Genomic DNA, 20,448 nt, shown 5'->3' with positions numbered 1-20,448 from the left:
CATCGTTATGAAGGCGTACACTCCATGTCACTTCACTCATTCTATTTGATCGGGGTAGCCTAATGGTTTAAGCGTCAGCTCGTTATGCTGAAGACGTAGGTTCGATTCCCCAAACGGATACAATGTGTGAAGCCCATTTTAGCTATGATATTGCTGGAATATGGCTAAAAGCGGCCTAAAAGCATAATCACTCTCATTTCTGGGATTAGTTATGAAATCACACACTTACTTAAAAGGAATACACATTAACGACTCGTATAAACTCCTTTGATTTTTTTATACAAAGTATAATGTCATAACAACATCCCTGTCCATCACTTGGACGATAAGACACATGTAAAATATATGAGCATAGATTGCTGAATGTTTACACCAAGGCACCGTCTTGACAAACCCGTTCCTGTATGAATACAGGCAATATACTGATATAAAACATTACGACAAAATCTCGACCAGCCCTGCCCCAAACTCACTCCTGTATATACACATTCTTTACGCATAAGTACTTTCCTAAGCGGGCTGCAACACAGGCACAACCATAACCCTGGGCCTAGATTTTCTAAGCTCCCTTAGCGCTAAGATAGCCGTAAGTGCCGTACATTAACATTAACTTACGACTATCTTAGTGCTAAAAGAGCTTCGACAATGTAGGCCCTGCTGAACAGTCGCTCTTCGCTGTATAACGGCCCTGACATTTCATCCCTCGTACACGTTGGCTGGCGTTCCCTTGAAGCCTAGTCCAGTCACCTTGAACACTGACCCCGCCAAGTTGTCGGAGGTCTGGAACTGTTCGTCCGTGACTCCCTCCTTCCCGCAGGTAACGTACAGCTCATTCAGGTTCTTGCCTCCCCAGCAGCAAGACGTTGTCCTTGTAGCGCCTGGGAACCCGATCGTCAACAGCTCCTTGCCTGGCAATACACGCAGAGTTATGCTATCACTGATTCACTCGTACAGGCATACGTGATGCTACAGCTTGTACTATAATGAAGGAAAACCAAGTTCTATGGATAGTCAACTTCTGTATTGCATCGGGTGCGACGTTTGGTGCAGGTACTAACACCGTTATCGAGCAATTGCATCACTTGACAGTCTCACCAAATGAGACAGAAACCAGCCAATACACCACGCCAGCAAGTGTCCTAAACAGAGCATCAAGGGGTACAATGTCCAATAAAACAAGCATAATAGTTCAAATCCGAAGACACAAACCTTCAGCCAAGGTTGTCTATCGACCCGCCTACAATGAACCGATAAATAACATAACACTCTAGCTATCATCGCTAATTCATCCATGGACATCTTTCTTCCGCCTGACGCAGCTAGCTTCCACAAGCTGTTACTGCATTAATTACCAATATCCACTGTTTATCATTGTCATGCATACCACCAGTCAACAACTGTCCTCTGTTTTTGACCACCATTAGATGCAGTGGAGTACAGGTATGTTGGTGCTATAGTACTGCACTTGTGTATACTGCACAGCTGTATAGGAATCTATACCGAAATGCTGCATCACAGTGTAGTGGAGAAGGTGACATCAGTAAAGTATCCTGCATTTATTACTCAACGGCGTCTGCCAATTTTACAGATGAAACAACATTGTAACAGAATGTTTTGACGATGAAACGCGTACCTGTCTGTGGGTCGAATCGGACCACTTTGCCCACACTGTAACAAGCCAGCCAGAGTTTCCCCTCTGTGTCGATCGTCATGCCGTCTGGGAACCCGTATGTAAATCGTCGCTCAGGACCACAGTCAACAACTGTCCTCTGATTGGCTGGAACAGACAGTAGTAGGGAATAGTAGCATGCAATATACAAACGCTTTAATTTCGTATTAAGAATAAGTTGAAAGAATACTTAAGACAAGCTGCATTCAAAATTGGGTCGGACAATGATTCTCATCGTGTTAAAAGAAAAGATCGAGCATAGGGCATATATGGTTTTCTGGGGCTGTTACAGAAACTCGACCTCAGATGTAAGAAATGGTGGTAAACTAACACGTGTTTCCAGTGTTGACGTCGTAGTCGAAGGCGAAAATGTTGCCGGGGATCGAGTCGACATAGTACAAGATGCGGCTGTCAGCGCTCCAAGCCAGGCCGTTGGATATGTTGATTTTGCTGACATGTTTCTTGAGATCCCTGTTGGTGTCGAGAGAATACAACGTCCCCATCTCCATCTCCGGCTGGGCTGGTGCAGTCTCCCTGCCCATGGTTCCTGGCAACAGGAAGTGCATGTATCTGTCTTGAACTAACAAAGCTTTCATGGGTAGTGCTGCTCATACATATAGCGTACACGTCGTAAGTGCCCTGAACTGACCGACCTTCTTGTTCTTTGAAAGCAGCTCATTTATTATTGAACTGCAAAGATTGAAAAGTGCATCATTAATATCGACTGAAATTTAGTGTAATGAAGAAAAGCAACCACCCAAACGATTAGACCAGCGTACACAAGTAATCTCACTAACGTATCCGTCAGAAACAACCAATAGGCTATTTCTGGGTCAACACACATATACGGAGTCTTTTTCTATAACCAGCTTGATTGGGGTGAACTTTGATGTGTCCAAGTGACGAAATAGCTGTGGTTTTGATCACACTACATCTTAATGAGCCTTATTCTTTGGTTTGGCTGTGGTTCTTACACGTGTTTGTGTCCGACTGGAAGGGATATCTCCCGTAAAGTGAATCATCGTTGGTAACAAAGGTCATTGACGGTTTTTGGTGCCGTGACTGCGCATGCTCACCTGCAAACAGTCTTCCTTTCGGGTCACACTTCCCGTCGTTGAACCTGTTGCTTGTGCCCTGGTCCACCTCCGCCAACGTCTCCATCGCCTGCGTGTCCCAGTCCACCGATACTAACTTCCGGCCAAGTCCCACCACCAAGCCTCCCTGTTTCCTGGGGACCACCAGAGTAGCGAACGGACCTGGTGTATACAATCACCCACATTAATCAACTCAAAGATTGTGTCCAACAAAAAACACCAAACATACGTAATGGCTGTCCATCTCAGTTAACAGTGTTGGTAAAGTAGGGACAGATGCCATCATTCGTTGAGAAGAACTGCGCCATTAAACAAAGATATACTTGACTTGTGAGACACAAAATCTTGCTCGTGGACATCAGCGAATTTTTCCTTTACAGGAGTACCTTTGAAATACAACACCACAGGTTCTCGTTTCGCATCTCGCGAGACGATCTCAGTCGCAGATCACATTTTCCCAAAACATGTAACCGGTTTTGTGGGAATCCGCGAGCTCTTTATTTGTTAGGACAACAAACCGTCTTCCACACTGTCCTTATTTGGCAAATGTACTTAGTCTAGTATCTAGCTCTGCCTGAGGTCAGTTAAGAACGTTTCGGGTAAATGTGCTGTCTCATGATTATAATCTACGGACCCTTTATCATCCCAATGCCACTTGGCACACTCATCCTTGACACAGAGTGGCATGGATTGAACCTGCATGTCCCGAACTGAAAACGGCTGTAGATGTCAGGCGTCAGACCTCAAATTCGTGATACGCATGTATGAATGGCGTGCAGTAAAAGGAATTATCGGGTTATTCTTCTCAAAACTCACCCATATTGATCTTACTGTCGACGCCGGTGTTGGAGTCCCAACGGTGCACGTCTCCGTTGGTGATGTCCACATAGTAGAGACTCTGCGAAACGTCATCCCAGTGAGGGCCCTCGCCTATGGTGGTGCAGGCATGCTTGATCACCGTCTCTACCTTATAGGATCCCGACCCCGACATGTCTGGAAGAGTGTTTATTTGGCGTGAAATGATTACTCAAACACACTTTACATGTTCATCAAAACAGACAACTGGCTTTCATACGACGAATCATCACTTGATCCTGTTGTCGTATGTCAAAGGGCGGTGGGGTAGCCTAGTGGTTAAAACTTTCGAGTTCCAAGTTTGATTCTCCACAGGGGCACACTGTGTGAAGCCTATTTCAGGTGTCCCTTGCCTTCATATTCCTGGAACGGTGCTAAAAGCGGCGTAGGACAATACTCACTCACTCACTCACTCGAATGCTAGTTGCTGGACATCGGTTCACAGTTTATTGACAAACAATGCAGTCGCTGCAATGTTGTTGATGACAAATCGCGACACAGCCTCGTTCTCGGTGAATGCTGTTGGCTGAATCGTGGCCGGTATGCCTTATATCACGTCGATACTAACAGGTACTGTGAACACGCCCTATAACCTTCACCTCTGTGCTTGTCGTGACCTTGTTATATTAGCAGGTCGTCCAACGACGATGGAAAGTGGACAGTGATGCAGTATGCTTGGACGGTATTCTCTGTAACATAGCGTATAGTGCCATACATCCAGATAACCGGGGTACAGGTACATAACCTCAAATGGCCATAGTAGCGGTGATATTCTCTTACCTGTGCACAGATGACTTGAAGCAAATACCGACTGCAGGCTGTCGTATTGATCACCACGAAGAGGCAAATCACGTGACACAACTACATACATACATGCATGTATTGCAGCATGGGTATCTCTCCAACCTGTTGTATTTATTTCTACAATTGAATGCCGACGGCCCGTCCCACACCTGTTAATATTTATGTTAAAGGGTTATGTTCCAATAATAACTTGGCATACCAATGATACTGATGTAACGTGTACAGGCAGTATTACCGACGGACTTGTAATGGTCGCTACTCAAACTCTTATAGCTAGAACAAAGGACAAGGATGAATAGCGAAGAAACGGGCCGAGGTAATTATTCTTACTGGTTCAACTTAGGTTGAGACACAAAACAACCACATACCTAGCTACATAGGTTGGGTAACTTGTTTGACTTGTTTGAGTGGCATTTAAAAGGTTGAGACGTACCATATACAACAATATTGTATAAAAAAATTGTTATCCATAAAATATGGTTTTACATAGCTACACATAGAGCTCTGTCTGTCTGTCTGTCTGCATGCATGCATGTCTGCCTGCCTGTCCGTCTGTCTGTCTATATGTATGCATGTCTGTATGCATATATGTCTGTCTGTCTGTATGCATGCATGCATGCATGCATGTATGTATGTATGTTCTGATCCGCGTGTTTAGGGATCGGGGTTGGAGTTGTGACAGTTTTGAAGTGGCCAGCTGAGCTGTATACATACATATAAACAAATTTGCATCAATCAATTCAAATGAAGATTCCTGAAGTTAGTTAACATCAAAGTTCAAAATAAACATGTACTCATTTGCTGTAATGTAAATACAAAAATACAGTGCCAAGAATTTAATTTGTTGATTGGATATTTTCTTCAGTGAATATCTTATTGTACTAAATGAGTAGTCAGTCCAGTACTATCCGGCATCCACTCGTCACCAGTAAAACTACGGCTGAAGTTATGAACCTGGGATCCAGAATGGTTGAATCTTAAGACTCTACCACAGTGCCAAAAATAGCAACGGTGGTCAAAGGGGCTTAACTCGTGCCCCGTCGTCATTTGCAGACTCACAAGTCCCCTTCACCAGGCTCCTGCGGGTAGAGAGGGCGTAACGTCTATGGTGTTCTGTGTTGTTCAGCACGAAGGAGCTTGTGCCTATATAGAATGAGCATCTGACTTGAGTACAACGCTGGCAGTCCGACTGCCTCGGGTGGAGGTAGCATGCGATACAGGCCGTTATACGATGCATGTTGCCTTTCGTGGCTGTCAGAGAGTGTAATGCAGGGGCCGTAATGCAGCGAAAACTGAGCCAAAGGCTCTCAGACGATTTTGCAGGTAACAACCATGCTGTGTGTTTGACCTACAGTAAAGCTATACGGTGGTAGTAAAACACAAGCAAAAAATGAACAGTTTTTATGGGGAACAGCTGGCAAACAACTCGCCATTACCGAGCCCTGGGGTTAGTTTACATACATGGTGGGAGTATTTCCCCCAGTGTCGTCCGTTTGCCCATCAATCGGCCACAGCAACATGCATGATGTATAGGAGTGTATCTATTCAGTTCAGCCTCTCTGGCGACTAAGAGTAGAAGAAATACGCATATTATTACATGTGTATAAACAAGTAGGCTACTGACCTCGACTCGACTCGACTCGCGACGCATCAAGGACAAAGGTCACAAACGTCGACTAAACAGCGATCGTTTGCTGGAGTAATGTATAGCTTCCTCGTACATGGGGGCGTGCCAGTTCTGTGGCGGTCGTTCCCTTGTACCATGAGACACACAAACCTTGTTACTTGGAAACACTTTACAGGATAACATTTTAAGACTAAATTCAATAATATTCATTAAATGATTACTTGTCCTTATTGAAAGGAAAGTGTAGCCCGTATCACCAAAGTAGGGGAAAAGTAATCCGTTCAGCACACACAATAGCATTCCTAAGAGAACAAAAGCATTCCAGACGAATACAATAGCATTCCAGACGAATACAATAGACATTCCAGAGAAGTAATCCTCAAAATCCTCCCTATGAGTACAATGCATTCCACAGCACAATAGCATTCCTGAACACACCTCCCTATGAGCACAAAGCATTCCAGAGGGATGAGTCAAACTATTTAAACTATTTAACGATATCATTCCACATATGTATCCTAAATACAATAGCATTCCACAAGAACGACTCTTAACACTCTTAAAACTAGGCAAACTATTTAACCTTGGCATTCCACAAAGTGCTCTTTAACGCAAAGTATGCAAACTATTTAACGATGGCATTACACAGATACATACTGAGTCAACTGAAACCGTTCAAACGATATGCGGTGAACAACCAAGTTATACATTAACCCCTTTGAGCAGATCGTTAGCTTATATAGAGTGTTTGTTTGTTGTTGTTTTTTGTTTTGTTTTTTTTTTGTTTTTTTTTGTTTGTTTTTTTGTTTTGTTTTTGTTTTTTGTTTTTTGTTTTTTTTGTGTTTTTTTCAGATCTATGATAGAAGGTAAAGGTTAACTTTATGAAACGTGAACATTCATAGAGTTCGGAATGTATCAAATAATGAATGAATAAACGAGACGTTGCTTTGAAAAACTTGAAATGCTCGCTGAGACATATACACAGAGAATCAATGTTCCCGTACGCTCTCGAAATTGATCGCCAAAACGCAGAAACAGGCGAAGTAAGGCGTTCGGTTTGACCTCATAACGCCTTGGCAGTTGCGTTCGAGTGAATGTTTTACGGTTCATAGTCTATGAAATGGAATTGTAATGCATCAATAACATCGCATCATAGTAAAGTACAACACATTTAAGTGTGATGACACATTTTGTTCACCCATGTAACACTTGTTACTCAATGGAACACAATAAATGAATGAAACTTACCTAAAGTTTAACATAACAGATGCACTCCGTTATCGTCTTTAGACAGGTCATGTTCATTTTTTTTCAAAAATGGTAGCGTTAACACCTGTAGTTCCACCATACACTTGATATTTAAACACGGTCTCTTCCTAGTTGTGTCCTTGAATATTTCCAGATTGTCCTCTCCTCTCTTCCTCTTCACTATCTTCTCTTTCTTTCTCCTTTGCTTAATTGTTTTCTCTTCCAATGTCTTCTGTTCTTTCTTAATTGCTTTCCCTCTCTGTCTTATCTCTTTCAGTCTTTTCAGTTTCTGTTCTCTCTTGAACTTTTCGCAGTAAGCCTTAATTATTGGTTGATTTTCTAGTATTTCTATTTGACGATCCAACAAAGTAGGAGTCTGTTTTTTGGTAAATGTTTGGTTTACTTTCCTTAATCCTAGAACGTTAAAAAAAATCTTCCATCATACCAGCAGTAAACTGTCCAAACGTACAGAATATTCATCACACACTCACATCGTCTTTGACTCAGTATTTACCAAAACAGTGTTCTATTGAAAATATTTCAATCTACCTTGTGGTTAATTTGAGGGTTGAGTTTATGGGCGGAGGGGAGGACTTCTTTGCAAAAAAGAACGTGAGCTAGGTTAACAAAGTGTGGTAGCCGTCCATGACCAAGGTTTTGATATTTGTCATGCCAACGTCAGCAAGATTTGATATCGCTTATGTGAATGTACCTAACTTCTTGAAACGTGGACAATTTCTTTTTTGTCTTTAAGAATACACCCATCATGACTTGTAGTTTTTGTTGAAATCTATGTCACGATTCTCGTTTTCAAAGCTGCGACTGTGCGATATATATAAGATGGTATAAACTTATATTAATCAAACGGTATGGCTTATCTAAGTATTTCACCTTCTGTTTCGGGATACGATTTCGCTATAGTTAAAGCAAACCATAGTATATCTTTTTGTTCTACTCATATTTCGTTCGAGAATTTGATTGATACCTTTGGATTTATTTTTTCAAAACTTGTGGAACATCAAAATTATAGTTATCCTTTTTCGTTGTACGAGAGAATTCAATTCACGCCCTTAAAACTAGGCAAACTATTTAACCTCAGCATTCCACAAAGCGCTCTTTAACGGAAAGTATGTAAACTACTTAATGATAGCATTTCACAGATGCACCCCGAATCAATTGAAACCGTTGAAAACGATATATGGTGAACAAACAAGTTATACATTAACCCTTGAACAGCTCGATCCGGTTAGTATCGTAAGCGTTCTATATACACGTGTGTTTCACAGCTCTCACTAGTGACAAAAAAACATGCCAACAAGTTTGTTAGCTTATAAATGAATCCTTTTGTATAAGTTTGTAATCTTCTGTCACTATTCAGATCTATGATAGGAGATAAAGGGTTAACTCTATGAAACGCGCTCATTCATGGCGTTTGGAATGTGTATTCAAATAAATGAATGAACGAATGAACGAGACGTTGCTTTGAAAAACTTGTCATGCCCGCTGAAGCATATACGCAGAGAATCAATGTTCCCGTACGCTCTCGAAATTGAACGCCAAAACGCAGAAACAGGAGAAGCCACGCGTTCGGTTTGGCCTCATAATGCATTAGCAGTTGTGTTCGAGCGAATATTTCCGGTTCATGGTCTATGAAATGGAATTGTAATGCATAAATAACATCGCATCATAGCAAAGTTCAACACCTTTAAGTGTGATGGTACATTTTGTCCTCGCATGTAAGACATATTACTCAATGGAACACAATAAATGAATGAAACTTACCTAAAGTTGAATATAACAGGGTTTGCAGATGCACTCCGTTATCGTCTTTAGACACGTCATGTTCATTTTTTTTCAAAAATGGTAGCGTTAACACCTGTAGTTCCACCATACACTTGATATTTAAACATTGTCTCTTCATAGTTGTTTCTTTAAATATTTCCACACTTCCTCTCTTCCTCTTCACTATCTTCTCTTTCTTTCTCCTTTGCTTAATTGTTTTCTCTTCCAATGTCTTCTGTTATTTCTTAATTGCTTTCCTTCTCTGTCTTATCTCTTTCAGTCTTTTCAGTTTCTGTTCTCTCTTGAAATGTTCACAGTAGGCTTTAAGTATCGGTTGACTTTCAAAAATTTCTATTTCACGATCCGACAAAGTAGGAGTCTGTTTTCAGTAAATTTTTGGCTTATTTTCATCAATCCTAACGCGTTCATAAATTCCTCCTTCACACCAGCAGTTAACATTGTCCAAATGTACAGAATATTCATCACACACTCACATCACCTTTGACCCAGTATTTACTGAAACGATGTTCTATTGAAAATATCTGAATCTACCTTGTGGTTAATGAGGGTTCAGTTTATGGGCGGAGAGGGGGACTTCTTTGCAAAAGAACGTGACCTAGGTTAACAAAGCGTGCTCACTGTCCATCACGAAGGCTTTGATATCGGTCATGCACACGTCAGCAACATTTGATATTGCTTATGTGAATGTACCTAACTTTTTGAAAACGTAGTCATTTTCCTTTTGTCTTGCGAGAATACGCCCCTCCATGACTTGTGGTTTCTGTTGAAATCTATCTCACGATTCTCGTTCTTCAAAGCTGCGACTGTGCGATATATATATAAGAAGGTATAAACTTATATTGATCAAACGATATGGCTTATCTAAGGATTTCACCTTCTGCTTCGGGATACGATTTCACCGTTGTTAAAGCAAGTCATAGTATATCTTTTTGTTCTACACATATTTCTTTCGAAAATTTGAGAGATACGTTTGGATTTATTTTTTTCAAAACTTGTATCACATCAAAATTATTATTATCATTTTTCGTTATACGAGACACTTCAATTCTGCTCTTTGCAAAATTGTTCTGTCACCCTAAAAGTAAATTTATTAACCTGGGAAATCGAAATTTCGCATAGAAATTTTTACTACAATTTATCTCTCACCAAATGAATTTAAAGACATCTATTTAGGTTTCCTCCCATTTCATTTCGACCAAACTATTTGTAAAGAATTATTCAGCTCCGTCTCGACTGGCATAGTTGATGTTTCAATGCTTACGTTTTCTTTTAATGCGATGACAAATAAACCGCACAGTTGGAGTTTTAACGGGGTTATTCCCACTTATCGATCAATTACGACACGCAACATGACTATGAGTGTGGTTAGCAGTTCATATTTACAAACACATCGTCAGTGACATATTTCGGATGAATTAACTCGCCTTCACACATGTCTTACATTGTCTAGGGTTATGTTCGCCCGCACTGTGAGCAGTGACACATGGATAATAGGCAGGAGGGTGTAGCGTTTGTGTCGAATCCTCTCGCCCTTATAACGGTAAAATACGCGTTTAAACTCGCCATTGAAACGATGACACTACGTCTTAGATGTATTGCCTGCAGTGAGTGAATATAGTTTTACGCCACATTCGGCACTATTACAGCTCTAGCACTTTGGTCTGTCAATAAACAAGCATAGACTAGACAATCTAGTGATCAACAGTAGGAGCGTCGCTCTGCGCAACTGGGAACCGATGACAGGTGTCATCTGAGTCGGCCAGACTGACCAACCGATTCCCATCAGTCTCCAATAGACATGGTTTAGTGAAGGTGGATTCTAACTCACACCATCATTGTTATGACGAAGAATATGGACTAATGTGCAAAAAAAAAAGCCAAAACAAACCATTCATTTATATCATTTATTGATTTGATTCAGTCGATTCCATACAAACCCGTTACATACGAATGGACAATAAAAATCACTTCATTCTAGAGCACAACAGTTTAGTCATTGGTATACACAGGCTGCTGCTTCTATTGTTTATACAATAAGTCCGTGTTTTGAAGCACATTTTTGAACTGTTGAATGTGCAATTCGCCTTTCCTATAGGCTGTTTTAAGGTCTAACTAATGGTTTTCTATAGTCAATGCTTTGTCCTGAGCGATTTCCGTCTCGAGGGCCCCAGTTTCACAACTCAGAGGGAAATGCGGCGTTTCTTGTTGCCATTCGAGTTTAAGAACTGTTTTCAACATATGAACTAAGCTGGACGCGGGTTGAAAACGCATCTTCTCCCAACCTCTAGATGCTCACACTGATACAGCGATATCTTGAACAAGGATAATTATTCTTGATCGGTTTGCTCCTCCTCATCGTCACCACCATTATCACCATCCTCTGAAGCCAGGACAGATTCAGTGTCACTTTCTACTTCGGGCATGTCTATACGCCTCAGAATGTCTTTCATTTTTGGCTTCAGAAAGAGCTTGATTTTCTGTTTGAGGGTGGATTGCTCCGTGGAAGGATTCATATCTAACAGACTGTCCAGAATGGCTTGAAATAGAGGTGCCTGTTTAAAGTAAGCAGTGTATTCTACTACGCAATTGAGGCTACAGGCCAGTTCATTTTCCCACAACTGTTTGATTCGTTTCTCAGTCCATTCTACTGTTCGTCCCTGCTGCTTGTACTTTTTTCTCTTCAGTTTCATCACGCCACGGTGCAAGTTATACACACGCTTCCAGATACGTTGTAAACCTACGTTTTGCCACTCCTCGGCTTCTATGTCAATAAAGGTTGGTGTCCCACGAGGATATTTAACGACAAGACCACTGCCTTTCTGGGAAGAGGCTACATCGTCATAGTCACTATCATTGTCATCACTCTCGAGTCTGGCGCGCTTTCTCTTAGGTTGAAGCTTATTGGCTGGACACCAATGTTTGACATGTCGCTGTAGGTCGTGCAGGTTATCTATCAGCACCCCGCAGTCTGCGCAAGCCGTAGCCATAGTAAACGATGTTTCACTACTCGTGTCTGAATCAGTGTATACTTGAGTGGGTGAATGATGGTACGACCTCTGTTCTGTTGTTGTCGTAGCGGAAGTCGACGGAATATCGACAGAGACGTTCTCGGTCAACTGGTCTGTGGGCAAGTCGGGTTCACACTGAGTTGTTGCTCCCTCATGGTCTTCTTTTATGAGGTTAACATGAAGTCGATCCTTATCTTTAGTGGTAGGCTTGAGATCGATGGTGAGTTGTCCATAAGGTGTTTCAGCAGCCTTTTCATACTCAGCCATAAAGTGGTCCATATGTTCGGGGAAAATTCTACGAGCGAACAGTTTGATTTGCTGTTTATCTATGGGCAAATGAAACAGGCTAACATAATGAGCGTTCAAAGCAATGTCTCTCGATTCTTTACCTCTCGGAAACAGATTTTGTACCAAGAGAAAGATCAATACATTCTTGTGATGGGAGGTTTGGGTAAACAGCCGCGAAATACGCTTGTCGTGCTTTGCTTCGGCCAGGAAATCATCCAGGACCAACACGTTCTGTTGACGAGCATCAAAGTAATTCTCATCCAAGATATCATAGGGAATTCCTTTTACAAAGGTCACCCGTGGCAGCTGCTCACGGATGTCCTGATATAGGGGCTGCCACTGTGTATAACACCAAACAATACGGGTAGGTTGGGGTTGGATCAAGTCATGTTGGAGCACGTGAGAGGTAAACACAGACTTTCCACAACCACTGGGTCCCACAACGAGTGCATTCGAGGGGATCAGGAATTTGAATCGTTCTCGAAGATCAGATATACTTGGTAAATGAGGATGTGATGTGTGGGCTTGTGGCGGTGGCAAGTGGGTTTGTGGTTGCAGGTGTACTTGTGGTGGCGACGGGAGGGCTTGAGGTGGTGGCGAATGGTGGACTTGTGATGGTGGGTGGGCTTGTGGCGGCGGCGGGTGGTGGACTTGTGGTGGCAGGTGGGCTTGTGGCAGCGGCGGATAGGCTTGCGGTGGTACGTTATGTTTATATCTCCTGTGTCGTAACATGACATCTCTCCTAGAAAATATTTTCTGACAGTCCGGACAGGTGGTAACCCCCATAGTGTTACAGCACGGTGTGCGATTAGGGAATATGAAGTTTTCTTTTATACCCTTGCCTCTGTTCACGCTGCAAGGCAGCAAGTGCCCGTTCCACAATAGCCGACACATGTTGTGTTCTCACGGGTTGTACTTTCAGTTTAGTCTTTGGCCCCTGTTTGGTTGTGAACGTTTTTGTCGTCTTCTTCTTCTGTGCAACCTGTCTCTTCTGGCGTGGTTTTCTTGCCTTTACCTTGGCCTTGCTCTTGCTAGACAAGAAAATATCTCTGGGTATATCCTCTAGAGCTCTCTTCATGCTGAAATGGGACGTCTTATCCATTTGCTGCCAAGAGTGAAACTGTCAGTCGCCTGACCTTAACATGGAGTTTTATCCTAGCATTTCCTGTGACATGTACAGGAAGAAATCTTAAAAGACACTCTTTTCTTTAGGGGAGACTTGTGACTATGAACTAAAAAGCGAGGGTTAGTGAATTTTAATTTGGTCTGATAATACACACAGATATGTTCATAACAGTTACATTCATTTAGCATGCAGAATGACGTGTAAACCATTCATATGGGTTGAGCAGTTCTCTCTCTCCAGGGGTGTAATCATGATGCTCTTCTTCTTTCGAGAACTCATGGGGAATTGAAGCTATTGCATGCGACTAACCAATATATAACAGAACAGGAATGTGTTCTGTACAAGTTTTTTTTATTGACATGCATACATCTATGACATATTTTGTATTACATATTTTCCGATAAAATATTCACTTCGGGTTTTGGACAATTGGATGTCTTCTTTAACATATTATTACCATGTTTCCTTCTCTTCTCAAGTATGTTCATGAAATGTCTTCTTCTCCACAAAGTGGTACAGGGTAATTCAAATTACACGTTTGTCTGCACTGTCCTCCATTTCAAGTGAATAAATTACGAAACATTTACAGAGTCAGTATATGTCCCACAAAGTCCTGTGATACCGTGTCTTTTATCATCCCCTCTTCATCATAGTAGCACATGCAGTTCATGAGATCCATACAACACACATGACACTGAATTTGTCCACTATTACAGCTCATGTAACGCAACCTATTGTTGTAACGGCATACACTGCAACTTTTCTGAAGAGGAGTAAGTTTGTCTTCCTGATAGAGATCTTCCATGATTCCACTGGATGAATCAACAGCTGTTATGTCTGTGGTTTGTTTCTCTTTTTGTTCTATGTCCTCCATGAGTTGAGTGTAATCCAACCACCAGTCGTCTATAGTAGGTTCTGTGGTAGGTGTTATGGGCTGATTCGTGAGGGATGAAGTTGACACTGCTTCAGGATCTTCTTCCATGTTCCTGAAAATGACAAATAAGATTGGAGAATGTAGAACTGCAAACACAATAACACGTACGTAAATGAAAAGCTATTCCAAATGATATTCGCAGTGATAAACTATTCGCTTACTTTGGTTGCATAGGAGTGGATTTCTTCTCTTGGGTCTTCTGTTTCTGACCTCTTTTCTGTTCCTTCACTTTCCTTGGCTTCTTAGCTTTAGCAACACGCTTGTCGGGTGATTGACGTTTTCTGTTACTTGAATTTCTATCCTGAGTGGCGGCAGCAATTTTTGAATAATCCAACATCAAGCTCATGAGAGCTGGTGATAGCGAGGGGAATTTCTGTTCTAGAGTCTTCATTCTCTTGAACATCACTGTGTATGTGGTTTTATACAACTCACTTGTTCGCATCATCGTTTCGTGCAAATGGAGCTGAGTGTTAAGAATATCCTTCATTTCTTGAAACATACTCGAGAGCAACTGGTCTGTTGAAAAGTCCACATGTTGAAGGTGAAACATCTTCTGTGCCATATGGATTGCAAGCAGAGGTGTCTTTCTGAAACTTGTTCACTCAATAATGACGATGAAACTGATTTGAAATGTCTAATACTAAAAGGTATATGGTGGGATTGTGTAGAGCATGTAGGCACTGATTGGATGTAGAGTGGTACACACGCAGTTTGGTTGGTTAATACTCTACATCAGTGGAATATTTTATTCTAATGTTCGTTTGCCAAGGTTGAAATGATTTTCAGAGACCTGCGGAATGTTTATTGTATTCTGTGGAATGCTTTATTCTACTCATGGAATGTTTGTTCATCCATGACATCAATAGATTGAATACTTAAGAAGCTTTAAGAATCATGTCACTGGAATGCTTATTCATGTCTTCTGGAATGTTATTGTATTCTATTGAATGCTTTGACTCTCCTCTGGAATGTTTATTCACCACGACGTTAATAGATTGAATGCTTTAAGAATCATGTCACTGGAATGCTTATTCATGTCTTCTGGAATGTTATTGTATTCTGTGGAATGCTTTGACTCTCCTCTGGAATGTTTATTCACCATGACGTCAATAGATTGAATGCTTTGAGTATGAATACTCTGGAATGTCTATTGTTGTGCTCAGGAATGCTATTGTGCTCATAGAGAGGTGTACTCAGGAATGCTATTGTGCTCTGGAATGCATTGTGCTCACAGGGAGGATTAATCCTCAATCGATTGAGGATTACTGCTCTGGAATGCTATTGTTATGCTTTGGAATGCTTTTGTTATGCTCTGGAATGCTTTTGTATTCTTAGGAATGCTATTGTCTGTGCTGAACGGATTACTTTTCCCCTACTCACCAAGTCCCGTCAACAATGTCCACATTCATCCATCTATCACTGCTTCATCAAAAACAGTGACTTGTGGTACTGGTCAAAGGAATTGCATCAGCATTTTAACACATTTTGTATCTGCTAATTGTTCGTAGTTGTGGACTGAGAACATGGTCGTGGCCTGGTAGCGACAATGTAGTAGTGACAAAGCATGTAGGTAGTGTACAGGGATCGAGTCTATAACATAAGGTAAGATATTTATTGCATAGCATTCCACTAAGAAACAGTATTAATATTCTATAAACTACAAACCATAAACGCAGTAATTAGAAACATACAGAAATACAGATACATAAATGACGTACATTACAACCGCTTATCATATGCAGTATAATCACATGGAAGCAATATATGGCGCGTGTCACTGCTCCGGGTCGTGACCTCACTTACCTGTCTCGCTGCGAGACCACTAATTACTATGGACAACTGGCAGTATGATACAGCCAGGCACAAAGGGAGAACATAAGATTTGCACAAGTCTCTAGGGTAAAATTAATACTTTGAATGGTACTTTCTGCAAAGTAATAAATAACAGACCGAGGTGCTTCCGCAGATCTAGACTTGCCCCTACAAATGATGTTACTATTTATCAGCATTCAGCACAGCCTTGGAGCAAGGCTAGGACAATGATGGAGGTGTATACGGCTTCGTGCCATGGTCATGCATAGAGCCCTTTGCATCTCAGTGTCGGCATCGTCACGACATCAGCGCATGTCGTCGATACAAGGATACAGCTATGGCACTCTCTGATAACGCGTTTTACACAGTGGTCGAAGTGTTCAGACTCTATCTGAAACGTTGTATCATATTAAATTTGTCCTTGAAACAATGAGCTGATTGTGTTGCATCAGAGACCATACATGGGCGCTGGTAACATTCACACAGGTGATAACGCATAGCATAATCGCTTGCACTTTGGTCACGGCAATCCAGGTCACAGTTTCCCTCACCGATCGTTTCAATGCAGGATTCACATGGTCAATGAAGTTTCACAGTGTCACGTGTATTTTATGCCCCTAGTATCATACACTTTAAAGAACGAATAAAGTCAAATTTTTAAAATATCTAACAAGCTCATCAATTTGCTGGTTCCTCGATATCAACAAAGACATGCTGAATCGCTAGGTTGCCGTCAAATGCTTCCAGGTGTCGAGTGATGGTGTCACCACGCACAGATTTCCACGGGACCCCTCAGTTCGTGCTAAACATGTTTGTTAGTGTGAAGCGAACTTTGTGGAAGTCTGTGCGTATTAAATCAGGTGGTTGGACACCTACCTCGCTTCCAAGGTAGAAGACGCTATTATCATTTCTTTCCATCGAGTTAGAAAAATCAAAACTACTTACTAGTCAATGATAACACAATTGTGACGTAAAGATTTCTTCCTCGGAAGCAATCGAGGTTACGGTCGAAGTGATAGTAATATTGTAAGTAGTATTATATTGACACTCCCTCTCTTGCAAGAGGGAACATGTTATGTTATGAGCAATGTCATGCAAAATCCTATTGTCTGTCAATCAAATACATATATTAGTACCAGTATAAAGTAGTTTAGATTTTGTAACTCTGTGTAATCAACCCTAAATAGTATTTATTCTCTGACTGGCGGATGTTCGTGAGAGGGCGCCGCCATTTTTTAAAATTGTGGCGCCACGATCTAAAGTCAGTTTGAGAATCAATTAGATTATGGTTTGTTTTTATCAAGTTGAAATATCAAAACTACTTCCTACTCCTTGTTAAGTATGTTTTTGAATCATGACAAAGATTTTCTATGACACCGCTTGTAACAGAACGATGTATGTCCTTTTGAACAAGACGCGATTTTGATAGAATCGTCTATGAAAGCAATTAAAGTTGCATCTCGGAAAATAAGCAAAGCAGGTGACAAAAGTAGATTGTGCAAACAAAGCTCTCACCTGCCAAAACAACTGTCACGATTGCAGATTCAGACAAATCTATAAACAAGATATCCCACCCCTGAATGTAGATGAATACTAAAGCAACCCACAAAGACAAAGGTTAATCATCGTATTACGTCACGGAGACGCGCCCCTCTGCATGATTGGTTGAAATTTCGTTCGTGGAAGAGAATTGTACACTGATGTCAAAGAGGTCGATTTAAGGTAATTAAATGTCGAAATGAGTAGTTTTAATGACGGGGTTTCATTTGTAATGATGTCAATAAACGATTTATGTATTTGTAGTTTTGGTCGACAAAGGCTTGCTGAGAGGTTCCACAAACGAGCGCTTTTATAAGCATAAACAGTGACAATGGAACCTACTGTGTATCAAAGTAGAGGGAATGTGTATACTCTGTACTGCAGACATTAACCATGTCAGGTCACTATTAACCATTAAGGATTCAAGTTGGAACAGCTGACATTTCGCACATGCGAGCACTGCTTCCCCAAGGTACACCAACATGACAAATGTATGACATTAATAGTGTCATACACACTGCGGTCTTCTTGATGTGACCCGTGAAGGTCCCCGGGTAGAATAGGCCTTCAGCAACCCATGCTTGCCATAAAAGGCGACTGTGCTTGTCGTAAGAGGCGACTAACGGGATCGGGTGGTCAGACTCGCTGACTTGGTTGACACATGTCATTGATTCCCAATTGCGCAGATCGATGATCGTGTTGTTGTCACTGGATTGTCTGGTCCAGACTCGATTATTTACAGACAGCCGCCATATGGCTGGAATATTGCTGAGTGCGGCGTAAAACTCACTCTTCTTTGTGTCGTCCTCAGTATACAAGGGCGGGGGGTGTAGGGTAGCCTAAATTTCAAAGCGTTCTCTTGTCACACGATTTGATTCCCCACACAGACACGGGTGTGCGCCGTGCACCCCCACCCCCATGATATTCATAAAAAGTGGAGCCAAACCCACTCAACCACTTCAGTATTAAAGGATTTAACGTGCCAGTGACAGTCGTTTGATTATACAGAACATTCTGTTCTGCGTTCTGTTAAGTAGGAACAGCCCTACATTTCAGTTTACTACTGCTATATAGGTCGGTGAACCCGGACAGCACTGGTCCTTCATAAAATCAGTCACGGTTTTAGAGAACAGAAAGTACTGACTACATATAAATTATGCAATCTGTTCATGAATAAACACATTTGATGTACCTTGACTTGAAACGAAGCTTTATGGAGCGAACTAAGACATGACGCTTTGAAGACCTTATTTTCGAAGGGTTGGAGTCCCTGTGCATGTTTCCAGTCGGCCCTTTAATATGTAACACAAGGGGAATCTGTATTTGGAATTTACTTTCTATCTTTTCATGCGTTGAGTATTCAGTGTCACAATCGTCCCAAGCATTGTGAGGTGCAGGAATACATCGTCAGAATTCACCCCTAACAACTTGAGTTTCTAAGAGGTACATTGCTCGTCTCCAGGAGTGAACTGACCTGCTATCACCATGGTCTGATCGTTTGGCTGTTGCAATAACAACAGTACTAAAAAGTTGTATTTGTGATTGATTATGAAGATCCCTGAACTTCCCGTACAATGCATATAGGTGTGTCACATAGCTTACCTTCTTCCTGTCGGTGTGTGGAGTTCTGTCTGTCAATTAAGACTATACTTCTGTTATGGATAAGCTATCAACTGCTGCAGTCAGGCATGCTGGAACCTGTGCTCAGCGAGACGCAATTCCAAACTTGGCATAATTATGATTAGATAACCCATATCTATCTATGTATGTGTACTTCATCAACACGAGCAGGTGATATATCGAGTTGGGGGCGGAACATTTGGCCATGAGGATACTAGAGGAGACGTACAATACTTTCAATCTTTTAACATCTTTTAATTAACTACAGGTTTGCTATTTTGTTTATTTCCACCTGGCCACGCTGGGACTCCTCAGTCCACCTGGACACCCTGGGACTCCTCCGTCCACCTGGTCACAATGGGACTCCTCATTCCACCAGCCCACCCTGGGACTTCTCAGTCCACCTGGCCACCCTGAGACTCCTCAGTCCACCAGGCCACCCTGGGACTCCTCAGTCCAGGCCTCCCTGAAAGGTCCAATGGTCAGACAAAGGTACATCTTTTGTCTGTTAATGATGGCCAAGCTCGTGTTTGGCACCGCAGAAACACTGCATACACATTACAGAATATCATGGAGCAGGTATTGTTTGGCTGTATACATGACCTTGGAAAGATCAAACAGTATCATGATGGACAGCCGTACATGACTGGCATCCCAGACCGTGTGGTTGTACCACATTTCCATGACCATCCTCTGAACAGAACTCAAGTCTCCATGGACCACAATGCTCTCCCACATCAAGCATGTACCATTGACTATTTCATACATCAAGAGACGGTAGCTTCTCTACCATGTCCTTGCAAGAGTCCACACTGCAACCGGACAGAGCATGTTGGGGAAATTATGGGTTGCTGAATACGTCAGATAGATCCTCCATACAAAATCTGGACAAGAACAAACTCTCCAACCAGATGCGCAAGCAATCTCTCATCAAATTCAATGACTAACACAGTCAATAAGGTGGATTGTCGTGGAACTGTCTGGCATAATGTCTAACAGAACCATAACCTGCTATTATTAT

General features: G+C 41.7%; 1 protein-coding gene across 8 annotated transcripts; it reads right to left on the bottom strand.

Moving 5' to 3' along the window:
- Positions 1-258: 258 nt before the first annotated feature.
- Positions 259-19,546, bottom strand: LOC137290445 (regucalcin-like). Of its 8 annotated transcripts, none has more exons than XM_067821378.1 (7): positions 19,410-19,464; positions 4,399-4,571; positions 3,580-3,756; positions 2,746-2,925; positions 2,001-2,216; positions 1,634-1,777; positions 259-908 (listed from the first exon to the last, which is right to left on the bottom strand). In XM_067821378.1, the coding sequence occupies exons 2-7, from the start codon at positions 4,487-4,489 to the stop codon at positions 697-699; spliced, it is 1,020 nt and encodes a 339-aa protein (XP_067677479.1). In that variant the 5' UTR covers positions 4,490-4,571; positions 19,410-19,464; the 3' UTR covers positions 259-696. The 8 variants fall into 8 exon arrangements, with proteins under 8 accessions (XP_067677479.1, XP_067677483.1, XP_067677480.1 ...); XM_067821382.1 differs by lacking the exon at positions 4,399-4,571 and adding an exon at positions 17,784-17,822 and having other exon boundaries at positions 19,410-19,441; XM_067821379.1 differs by lacking the exon at positions 19,410-19,464 and adding an exon at positions 6,047-6,080.
- Positions 19,547-20,448: the final 902 nt, after the last annotated feature.

The sequence above is a fragment of the Haliotis asinina genome, chromosome 7, assembly GCF_037392515.1.
Source record: "Haliotis asinina isolate JCU_RB_2024 chromosome 7, JCU_Hal_asi_v2, whole genome shotgun sequence".
NCBI classification, from domain to species: domain Eukaryota; kingdom Metazoa; phylum Mollusca; class Gastropoda; order Lepetellida; family Haliotidae; genus Haliotis; species Haliotis asinina.
This window is presented reverse-complemented; position numbering and strand designations above follow the sequence as displayed.